Genomic DNA, 11614 nt, shown 5'->3' on the forward strand with positions numbered 1-11614 from the left:
GGAGTAGACCTTGTTCTCCTGTTCCCCTATCTTGCCAATGCTGTAGAGAAAGCACATAGCACAGGGGTCTGTGGAACCACCAAAGGACATCACTTGATCAGGGGAGATCTGTATTGCTAGATACTGTTGGAAGAAAAGGAATATTATTTATAATTTATTACTTACGTTAGGAGAAGTTTTGAAAACCCAGGAAGGTATTTGCATACCTAAACTGCAGTGATAATAGGTGCAGGCCTATCAGTTATGCTTTTGAAATTCTCCTGCATGTACTTCATTGCATTTCTAGACTTCCTAAATATTTTCCTGCAAGTCACAGAAGTGAGAAGGTATGAACCACATTCCCATGACATACCATTTAGGAACAGGCACTGCCATTACAATTCTTTCATCTACTGCAGAATGGCTGTATTAACTAAAGGAACTAGCAACACATATTTAAAAAAGAAGTAGTCCCAGGCATTCAGAGATGCTTTTTACCACTTATTAAAATGCAAATAGCTTCATTCTTGTTCTTAAGTTACCCTGTGGCAAAGATCCTTCCCTGCCTGATGTGTTGCAACCTTCAACCCTCGTGTGCCCAATTACTTACTGAAAGACAGATTCTGGATGTTCAGCCCAGGTACACCATTGGAAGGAGGACCCTGCAGTATCATCTTTACCGATTTTGAACTTTGGGTAGAAAGTTCAGATGTTCCAAGAGCTCAGTGACCTGCAATACCTCCAGACGCTCCTCCCAGCCTCCCTGCCTGTGTGGGAAGGCCGCGTGTGAGTGGGGGGTGTGCAGTTGCATTGCTGCTGCCCTATGTTCCAGAGAGATTTTGCACCTCAGTGGCTCCTGCTGCAGTCTTCCCTGCTGATGTAAATGTGAACTGACGTAGCAGAGGTCTAAATCAACATCCCCCTCATTAAACAAAATACAGCCTAATCCTACTTTTGTTCTTGATAACAGGAAAAATAGAGGAAAGTATCTATGTTAATATTACTGACCAGCCTGCAATTTTCCCTGCTGCTAATACACAGTGTCAGATCCACACAGTGGGGAATCCAGGGATCAGTTCCTTTGGCGTCCATCTGGCTTCTGTTCTTACCCACGTTTATTAGCAGCGCATCATTGGAACTCAGCAGCAATTAACCCTCTAGGTAAAACAAGGTAGCCTGAGTACCAGGAGTTGTCTGGGTAATTAGCCTTAGCCATCACTTACAGTTTGTTTGGGTGCAAGGTACGTCAGACCACAGCAGTACAGGATAAGCCAAGGAGATCCTGCTGAGGTACCACTTGCTTGGCTCTGTTCTCCCCTGGCTGGACACCCTGTGCTCTTAGCTTTATGCCCAATGTAGTTACAATACATGTAACTATGCATTTAAGATCTCCCTGGAAGCAGATAATTATTTTTTAAGTAAAAAAAAAAAAATGAAGCTGAAATGTTAATCAGCATTTTCTTCTTAGAAGAGTTTGGGAAATGTTTGAAACAGGTTTTCCAGTAGAAAATACCCTATTTGATTAGAAATAAAAATCAGTATTTTTCAAATGGTACCATTTCCTGAGAGAGGAAAGCTCTGCATTCCAGACCACCCTAATCCTTTCCTTCTTTCTGTGTTATAACTATGACTTTCCCTTTCCTGTTGCCTTCTTTGTCACGAAAAGCTTGCATGTCCTCTTCAAAAACATCTCTTTATTGTTCTGTGTATATTTCTAAGACCCATTAGATATCCCTTCCACACTGTTGCACAAACCTGTTCCAGCTGCATCCCAGCCCTGGCCTCTAGCTTTATATTCAGGAGCTGTTATGCAAGAACCACCAGCTGACATCCCCCACCCCCTGCAACAGCAAGTACTTATTTCCGCTAGATTGATAAAAAAATGTGTTTTTTTGAGGAAGGATAGAACACATCAGGTTTACATAAAAATTTCATCATATTACTGCATGTATTGTAAAAAAAGTTTCTTACTCCCATTTACAGTTTAGCCTGCTTTTGATAGAGACAAGGCTTATACAAGCCTAAAGCATGCTTCTATTCCCTGAGATAACTAACTTTGGTCCAATTTGGCAGAGATTGATTTCCTTCATGTTTAATGAGACTGGTTGGTTGCATAGAACTCCATTACCATCCCTAGACAAAAAGAGGGGCCCCTTTATCAGACATCAAACAATCTGCCTGGAAGAGACACAGTAGAACCAGGATTCTTCAGGTCAATTCTAACTCTGCATCAAATCAATTTTATGAGAACATCCAGCCACATACAACTGTCTTTTAAAGTCTACAGCCATGCAACAACAAATAGAAATATTCTAATTATCAGTGCTGAACAGATAATTTCTAACTGGTCAAAGAAGTGTCAGTACTGTTAACCATCACACCATTGGTGGGGTCCATGGCACAAGTCCAATGCAGAACCTGACTGGAAGTCACAGAAACTTTTAAAATCTTCCTCCAAGAACTAGCTGAAATCTTGCTGCAAGTTAAGCTGGCTGCTTCCTGCCTTATGCTTCCTCTCCTGAGGAAGGAAAAAAAAATTAGATGTTCCCATCTCTACCGTAACAGCCTCCCTCTTCAGCCTTCTCTCCTAGAAGAGCCAGAGTGTCTCTTGATGCTCACAGTCTCTTATTTCCTTAGTGTTTTTCCTTTGGTGCTTCTCTAATTGCCTACCTCTTTCTAAGAGCGGAGGGCCTGAGGCTGGATGGAGTGCTCCTGCTGAGGCTTACCTTGTACACAACAGAAGTAAAATTCCCCTGCTCCCAAGCATTGTCTAACTCTTATTTGTGTTGTAACCTATAACAGCTCCCCAAATCCTTTGCTCTTTAATGATTTATTCTTTGTCTCTTGTGCAGTTTAACTTATTAATCAGCTTTTGAAAGAAATCTTCTTGACTTGAGAAGATATTTCTATCTTCTTGAATTTTTACTGTCTCTTGTGCATACAACCTATTGTCATCTGCACACCTCAGTCCACAGAGTCATTAATAGAAGTGTTGACTAGATCTGAGCATAAGACACTACTGTGGGACTGTATAAAACATCCCTGATTTTGACAAAACCATGCCACCTGCTCACAGTTTTCCTCTTATCATTTTTAAGATGTTCAGAAGTTTGTTCTAATATTCTCAGCTATACCACTTTATTTTTAAGTTTGCGTCTATTTTTCCCCCTTCTTCCCTTCTCAGGACACTTCCACCTGTGGCAGTTATCAAACAATTGCTAAGGGGTTCAAAGACCTCTTTTTATCTTAAGTAGTCTGGGGTGACTGCCTTTTCAGAACACTGTTTCCATGAAGAGCAAAAGATCTACTCAAGAACTTCAGGTGTCCCAGTGCACTGAGAAAGGTTTGCTGGGGAGCCCTCAGAATCCTTTCTGTAGGCACCAGAACTTCATTCTTTCCAGGGTTTCAAAGCATCACTCCCAAAGTAAAATAAGAAACGTTTTCTGAAAGCACTCATTTGCTAGTGAATACATAGAAAAGGCACTTAAAGCTGCTAAAAATCTATCACTGATTCACTGCTGCTACAGCAACTAAAGAGTAGCTCATGTTATAGAGTTTACAGCTCTATAGTGGGGCTTTCACCTTGTTTTTCCATATTCCTCAACAGTCTTCAGTAAACAGATAGTGACCTTTAAGGATTAATTAGGAAAACAGAAGCCTTAAGACCTTCAATGATAGTTGTTTAAAACTGATATTTCAGTACTTTACCTCAGTAGCATATTACCATGCATTTTGGCAGGTGAAAATCCCTCAGTTTGGTAGTGAAACCAGCAGACAGATTTTACTCTGTTATTTTGACTTTAAGTGGCAGGATGTCACATGGGTTTTTTTGCTAAATCTCCAAGCAAGCTGAATACCTTATTTTTCTCTTCAGCTGTAACCACTAGGCTACAGGCAATTTGGTAGCAGATAACAAGCATGTATTCAGCAGGACTCAGCAAGGAAGTTAGAGGGTGAGGCTGCTTTCAGTCAGCTAGATTCTTAGAGGCATTCACAGATACATCTGTGTATATATACCCACACATAGCCAGTGTCTTTACCTGCATGGAATAGCATCATACACAAAGCTAGTTTAAATATTCTAAGCCTTTTGAGGCATCAACAGAGCTAAGTTACAGCAAGCAAGTATTTGACATTTGTATAGACAAGACTGTAAATACTGGTGAGTCATTAGGTATATTTATTTAGAGAGGCTATCACTGAGAAATAGCTCATTGCATAGGCACAGCTAAGGAAAACATTTGAGCATCTGGACTTACCTGTGCTGGTTTGCCCATTGCATTTGATAACTGCTGGGTGAGCTCCCCCGTGAAAGACTCTGGAACTTTATCCTTGCTTACATTTGTGTTAACAACGAATTTGGGCATCTTTGGGTCACAAGAGGGTTTTCTCTCCGCTCACCTTGTACACAACTTTACCTCTAACTCACCTGCAAGATGACTTACCCCTCTGTGCTAGTAAGCACCTCAGGAGCCTTTAAATAGCCAGAGGTACCTTCCGCAGGTGGACCTGGAGGGGCGGGAGTGCCTCGGAGGCGAGGCTGCATGTGCCATCTGCAGGCTGCTGGCTGCTAGCGCAGGCCGGCGACGGACAGCTGCCCTGGGAGGGAAATCAAAGCATCCAAAATGACACTTATGTTTGGATACAGCTGATCGTGAAAACCAGTGAAAAAGCAAGTGTTTCAGAGACTGAGGGTGGGACAGTGATAATGTGCCTCTTTATGCAAGTCTTATAATTATTAAAAAAATTTAGAGGAACACTTCAATTGTGAGGTCTGGAATTCTTTGTGGAATAGACCATAACAGAAAAACCCCATCAACATGTGCTGTCGAGACCTTCCCTGAACTGTGACTAAGTCATTACAAAGATGCCTTAATATCAGGCTCTTGATTTTCCACTGTGGTGAGCACTGGATTCTACATACTCAGAGGAGGCTTGCTTTCAACTTCTTCCTTTGTTGTGCAAATAATCCCATAACAGTCAACAGGATCTATCTCCTGAGAGAGAGGAAATCCACAGGCTTTCTAAAATGAGAGGGTTTTATTCAGACGGGAGTATGTGCAGAGCTGGAATCAGTTAGTTCTCTCTGCTGCCTAGTGGAGTCTTACCTGGGAGAAGTGATTTAGATGGGTCATATGGCATTTGGTAGGGGGTGTTCGCAGTGGGATGTCTGTGGGGAAAGCAGGTTGAAAATGCCGATGGAGATAAAATACACTGTTTGTTAATCTCTCTATGTTAAAGGTGATGGGTGTCTTTATGCCCAGTAGTTTCTGTGAGTTAAGTGTTTTTCTACTCGCTCCATTCCCCAGCCTGCGGAAAAGAGGGAGAGCTTTCAATGGTTTGTGCTAAATGCTTGTACTGGAACGGTGTAGTTTAAAAAAATACTTTCAAATGGTGAAAACCTCTGTGTGAACGTGCTTAAGTTGATTGTGTGATGTATGTTGATTTTGAGTCAGTTCCTTCACTGTAGCGCCCTTGCTGTAAAAAGCCAGCAAATAAAAATTCAGGAGATGAATTACTATGTGCTAGTGTTTATCTACAGCACATGCCAGTGGATCGTGTGTCCTGTATACAAAGCATTTTGAAAATAATGAAAATCATGAAAAAAATCCAGAAATAAAATCTGTCTGTACAAAGAGCCTTTTCAGGGCATATTTCCTCTGTCAAAGCATTAAAAACAAACTCAAGCGACAGCTCCATCCCTAAGGAGAGGAACCGCTATTTGTAATATTAATGAATATTTTCTTAAGTGATTTGTTGAAAGCAGGTAGCATGATCCCAATAATTTAGTCAGAAATTGTACTATAGTTTTTAGTGGTCACTTGGAAAAACTTAGACTGTATTTCCAATGAACTTCACAACCTATTTTTTCTGCTGGGTACAATAATCACTAGTTATTTGCAGCTTGCTTACATAACAAGAAAAACGTTTCCAAAACAAACTCTTTCTTCTCTGAAAACATCTGATGTAATTCCCAGAAGCCGATGTACCAGGTTGGAAATCAGATCCTTAGACACCACAGATGCTCTTGGGAATTTGCTTTATTTTATAGCAACCATTTTACTTCTTTTGCCTACAATAATATCTCTGTTTGGCAGGTCCTTATCCCTGCCTGGAGCTACTAGGATGTTCTCCACTGAGATTTCCATTACATCTCCAGGAGGATTGTTGCACTGTACAATTTAACTTTTGATATTTTTTTCTGTTATCATGGCTGGAACATTTTTTCCTAATTGACTGTGCTAAGTTTTGAATCTGTACCTGCTCAGGCCACCCTAAACCATGTATCTAGCTTTTCCTCTATTGGCCTCCTAGTCAAATATCTTAGGCTTTTGTGTTTCCCCAGCCACATGACTGATGATCATTTAGCCTTCTTAATCATTCCTTCCCTTGGTTTGTCTCCTTAAATTATTTTGCTTGGTCCTTCACATTTCTGATACTCTTCTCTGAGCTACGTCAGCAGTTTCCTGATTACGAGGTGCTTAGAGCTAGTGAGGCCTCATTTAGGAAAGCTCAGTAACAAACTGTAGGGTTGGGCAGGACTCCTGGGAACAAGGGAGACCAACTGAGGCCCAGGGCTGTGGGTCCAGAGCTGTGAGCACAGATTGTATGTATGTTTTTCTAGCAGGATTTGGGCCCTATGGACCGTTAACAAAGTGTTTTAAAACTTCATAAGGTAGACTATTGTAAAAGTTTTTTTAACAGAAAAAAAAATCTCTTTATATCCAGTAGATCTTAAAACTGAGTGGTGAGAATTTCCTGTGCAAATGTTTAGATATCATCAAGAAACAAAATTCTAGCATAACAAATTTTGTATCTATATTAAAAAGAAAGAAAAAAAGAATAAGACACAGGAGAGCTTGCAGTCTGTTTTTAATATTTCCTTGTTAGTTCTCTTGCAACATTGTTTCCTGTCCTTTCTAAGAGATGCAAATTTCTCTTCTGAACATTCAGAGTTTGGTGCAGAACAACTGTTCCTTAGGAAAGTTATTTTCAGTGACTGAGGTTTCTTTTTTCCCAAAGTTCAGCTTGTTGAACTCTGCTTTTATTTCCATGATTGACTTTCCCTTGGTCTCGGGGAGATACAGGTAGATGAAAATCGCTGATAAAGCAAGGATTCCCAAAAAGATAAGGAAGCAGAAGGGTCCAAGGTTATCCTGTAAGCAGAAATGGGAGACACTGTAAGGAAAATAAGAATCTCATTTCTATTTCCCCATCCTTGGGTGCAAGTCTGTCTCTTAGTAATTAGAATTCAAAGGTGTGCTCAATACGCAAACCAGGATGGGTATCAAACCAGGAATTTCCACTGGCCACTTTTGACCTGAGTCCAATTGCTGCTCCTGTGACAGGCCTGGGGGTTCCTGGGCAGGTTTGGTATTTGGACAGAGCTCTAAGCTTTGCATGTCATTGCAATTTATTGCTGTTGTTTTGCTTCCTGTCAGCATTCAGAAGTGGATTAGCCTGGGGGGAGGGATCTAGTTAGAGGCACTTACAACAATCAATGGAAAAATCATCCCAAGTACAAACAGTCCCATCCAGTTGATGCAGCCAACAATCAGAAAGGCTGATGGTCTGAATGACTGGCTGAAGATCTCAACCATGATAGATATAGTGGCTCCAGCTGAAAAAGAAAGCAAAACACAAACCAAGTATACTTGTTTTCTTGCACCTGCCAAAGATCTTCACAATGGCAGTGGTAGAAAATGACAGAGAGGCAGAACTGGTCGCCTGCTGGCTGATTCCAGAAAGGGACTGCAGCTGTTACTTTAGGACTTCAGCTGTTAACTTCAGTTTCTCTCATACTTGCTGGAATCCCCTTTCTGGTGCCACTGGATCTGTGCAGTTCCATATTGCACTGGTAGCCATTATTAGCACAGTAGTTTATAAAAACAGCTCCCCTTTTGGCTCCTGGTCAAGTTCCACCAGAAGCATGTTGGTAGGCATAAAGCTTAACTTGCTAAGTTAATGAAGATGATTACTATAATATACCTGGCAATGCCTAGAATCCTGTTTTCAGATGAGTATTTTAAAAATTGTTCTGAAATTTCTGTCTCAAACCCTCTGGAGAAGATGATACAGTATTTTAAATTATTTAGATCCTGGGATCAGCAATAAAATTCAAGATGTCTGTATCCTTTTCCTGTCTCCCACTGGTACATATCTGCCCTTACCTCGTTAATTTCCAGAACTTTTTACCATGGGACTAGTCTGTTCTTCCTCTGCCAGTTGTGTCACCAACTAATATGATACAAAATTTCCTCCCAACATTGCCATTGATGTACTCACATGGTCCAATTCCATAGAAGATAACGAATAGGAAGATCAAGATAACACTGAAGTAGTGCATCCAGAAAAACTGATGCTAAAAGTGAGAAATCAGTGATATCAAACCATTAGACACATGACAGAATAGCAGAGCTCTGTATTTTCTGCCACTGACTCAAGTTTTTGTACATATCCTGTGAGGCAAGACCAGAAAGGTGGGCTGATGCTGAGTAAGTAGCCAGAACGTTACTGCCTCTTTACCTGCAGTGACAGGGTCATGGTAAGGAGCGCTAGCACAGAACACATCAGTGTGTATCCTCCCCATAGCAGGACCTTCCTGCCGAATCGGTCTATAAGGGTACTCTGAAAAGCAGAAAACAAGGGTCATAAATCCCAGTTCTCAAGTGAAATAATTCTTCCCCTCTCTATGTGTTCTTCACAGAAAACTTATCTGAATAATAGACAAAAATCAATGTCATTTGATTGTCTCTTAATTTCTAATGAATTTGATTAGCTTCTTCAAAGCTAATTCATTATTAATTAAGCTGTGTTTATTAGTCAACCCTAGGCTGTTTTTGGACAGTTTCCTTTCCTGCGTGCTGGTATGTGTCAAATTGTGCACACATATGTACACACATCTAATCCAGAACATTAGAAAATGATCTTACAAAATAAAAATGAGTCTAAAGACATAGAGTCATGCAAATGATTTGGGAAAAGAGCTGCCTTCTATCCTGCATGTGGTTTTGCAGAAGCAGGAAGATGCGTCTTAGGTTACGCAAATCTTCCCTGAGCCCAGTTATACGTAAGGAAAAGTACAATTGTTGATCACATTAAATTTTTCCTTCAAACTCAAGTCTGAAAAGACTTACACACAGTATAGAGGATAAGCATTCACACAACCCAACTCCCAGGGACACATATGGGATAAGGTATTCTTCAAACTTGGCTGTGTGGAATACTTCAAAAGAATAGAAGTATATCTGAAAAATGCAGAGAGGAAATGCACCTGTGAAAAAAGTGTTGCAAATCTAAGCTGGTGTAATAACATTGACTTAGAGGCGTTTGTAATGCTGCCTAGTGTTGTCTCTTGTTCTGGGCATAAAGAGGGCACTCAACTGCATTGATTCCACAGAGCTGCAAGGTGGTCATGACAGTCATCAAAATGTAAAGTTGCCAGCGCAAAGATCGCTCTTTTATTACTTCAAGGACACGCAAGGTTTTCGTGCTCGTCATTGCAACCTTCTCCTTCATAATGTCATCAATTTCTGCTTGATGGTCTCCTTCCCCCCAAAGCTTCCTGATGGCTGTTGGGGAGAGAAGGGGAGTGCGTTATTCTACCAGTAGAGTTCCATCACGAGTGGTTATATTAAACCCTTTAGTCTGCCTGCCCATTGGCATAGGTAATGGTGGTGTCGGTGCTGTCTGCTTCTGCCATCTGGTTGCTTCTGGGGCAGTAGGCAAATGGAAGAATTCTGTCTCACTGGTTGCCAGTATAGCATATCTTTCTAAAGTTGAGTTAACTTAATTGTAAACAAAGTAAACATTTAAGTACATTTTATTTAATAAAAAAAAGTTGCCTAAAGAAATAAAGTAGTGCCCACCGAAGTAGGAAATGTTAGACATGCTAATATATATCTATCTTTCTTGTCTTAACTGATTAAATTAGACTGAGTGAGGCCCCAGGTTAATACAGATGTATTGCTGTAGGTACCTCAACTGTTTTATTTAGAATTGCCTCTGTGATTACTCCATGGCACTGCACTGCACTGTACAGCTCTGCTCTGCTTTCTTGTCTTCTGCAGAGGCTGTCACTCTAACATACCAAATGAAGTGAAGTAAGTGAGGAAAGTAGACACTCTACCTTTCCTGCAGGCTTCCTCATTACCCTTCTGTATCAGGAGGTAGGATGGTGAATCAGGGAAAAATGGGAGGGTAACCAGTTGAACCAATGCTGACAGTCCACTAGATGCTAACAACCATGGCCACAAAGCTTCGCTTCCTAAAATCTCCCTGGAAAGTGTATGTGAAACAAAATGATGCTGAAATAATGGAATGAATGTTCAGGAAGTTTTTCTGAGTGATGAAGATTGCTCAAATTGCATTCAAGGGTGCAGTGGACCAAAAACTTGACTTGGTAATTTGGAAAATTTCACAAATTTGGCTATTTTTCCTTCTGACAATTTTAAAGGAACTATTTGGCATTTTGAAAAACTTTCTAAATATCATTAGGATCCAATATAATTTCTAGAGAGCTGATGAGACTCATTGGACTGCTGTTTGACCACAGGACCAAAACATCTTGCCAAGACTTTTCATGGAAATATAGTAAATTTTGAAGGGGAAAGTCCCCTAGTAGAAAGGGTGTGGAAAAAAGAAGACATCAGATTATGAGTAATTAATTTTCTGTCTCCTGTATTTAAAACTACGTTTGCCTCAAATATGATCAAAACTTTTCTCCTGGCATAAGCTAAGGCCTGTTTTGGGGAAGGTGACAGGGTTTCTCAGTCACTGATTAAGTGAGAGGGTAAAGTTATAGAAAGATTCCTACTACTTTTAGTGTAACCCGTTAGAAAGATTGGAGAATTTACCGTAGTCCAATAACCTGTCCTGTGAGTTTTCCCAGTGTCAGAAAAACAGCAACTGTGGAGTTGGTAAATCCACGCAGCTTCTTGGGTGAAATCTCTCCTACATACTGAGGATGTATATTGAGAGAAAAACCTTTAACATAGAAGAGGATAAATGACTGTTAAAATATTTAGAAAAGCTTAGCTTTCTGATGCCATACTTTCTTACATTGTTTCCATTCGCTCTAGTATTTGGATTAAAATTTCTTGCAAAAGGGATGATGTCTTTCACTTTTATGAAGTGCCTAGTATATTTGCTTTAAAAATCATTCTCCAAGAATGAAAATACCTGTAGAAACAATCCTGGTATAGCAAGGGTGCTTGCACTCCAGAGTGGCATCAGCACATACCTGAACCAATGCCATAGAGAAAGCGTCCGACCAGAATCATCTCGAAGGATTTGGCTGTTTTACTGAAGGCCATGAAAAGTGCAGCTACCAGCATGATCAGGTTGGTGCACATTTGGCACTTTTTTCTGGGGGGGGGAAGAAAAAACAGCCCATGAGAATTTAGTGTGAAATGAGAACCTCTTGTACTCTTTTGACTAATCTTGCTGTAACAGGAAGCATGGTATAGCCACTCCTGCTGTTTTGAGGAATGGCAAAATAATTTTTGTCTTTGGATAGTCAAAGTGATTCCTTAAAATTTCAGGATCCTTTAGATTTGAATTCATTAATATTTCTTAGCTTAGAATTTAAACAGTTGGAGCACTTCATCAGCATTTCCACAGTACAAGTAGGGAA

General features: G+C 40.4%; 2 protein-coding genes across 2 annotated transcripts in view; both read right to left on the reverse strand.

The window, feature by feature from the left end:
* LOC104618954 (macrophage migration inhibitory factor-like) overlaps positions 1-4346 on the reverse strand; it is a 5176-nt gene extending 830 nt beyond the window's left edge. The window contains 2 exon segments of the mRNA XM_010284681.1: positions 1-123; positions 4239-4346. The exon segment at positions 1-123 is cut by the window's left edge and continues 12 nt beyond it. Of these exon segments, the coding sequence (XP_010282983.1) occupies positions 1-123; positions 4239-4346 (231 nt within the window).
* A 2583-nt stretch (positions 4347-6929) lies between these two features.
* LOC104618958 (solute carrier family 2, facilitated glucose transporter member 11-like) overlaps positions 6930-11614 on the reverse strand; it is an 8843-nt gene continuing 4158 nt past the window's right edge. The window contains exons 4-12 of the mRNA XM_010284684.1: positions 11222-11346; positions 10836-10965; positions 10109-10257; positions 9364-9551; positions 9117-9227; positions 8506-8607; positions 8266-8341; positions 7473-7600; positions 6930-7136 (exon numbers count right to left, since the gene is read on the reverse strand). Coding sequence (XP_010282986.1) covers positions 6930-7136; positions 7473-7600; positions 8266-8341; positions 8506-8607; positions 9117-9227; positions 9364-9551; positions 10109-10257; positions 10836-10965; positions 11222-11346 — 1216 coding nt within the window. The remainder of the gene's footprint in view (positions 7137-7472; positions 7601-8265; positions 8342-8505; positions 8608-9116; positions 9228-9363; positions 9552-10108; positions 10258-10835; positions 10966-11221; positions 11347-11614) is intronic.

Source organism: Phaethon lepturus, unplaced genomic scaffold (assembly GCF_000687285.1).
Source record: "Phaethon lepturus isolate BGI_N335 unplaced genomic scaffold, ASM68728v1 scaffold34213, whole genome shotgun sequence".
NCBI lineage: Eukaryota > Metazoa > Chordata > Aves > Phaethontiformes > Phaethontidae > Phaethon > Phaethon lepturus.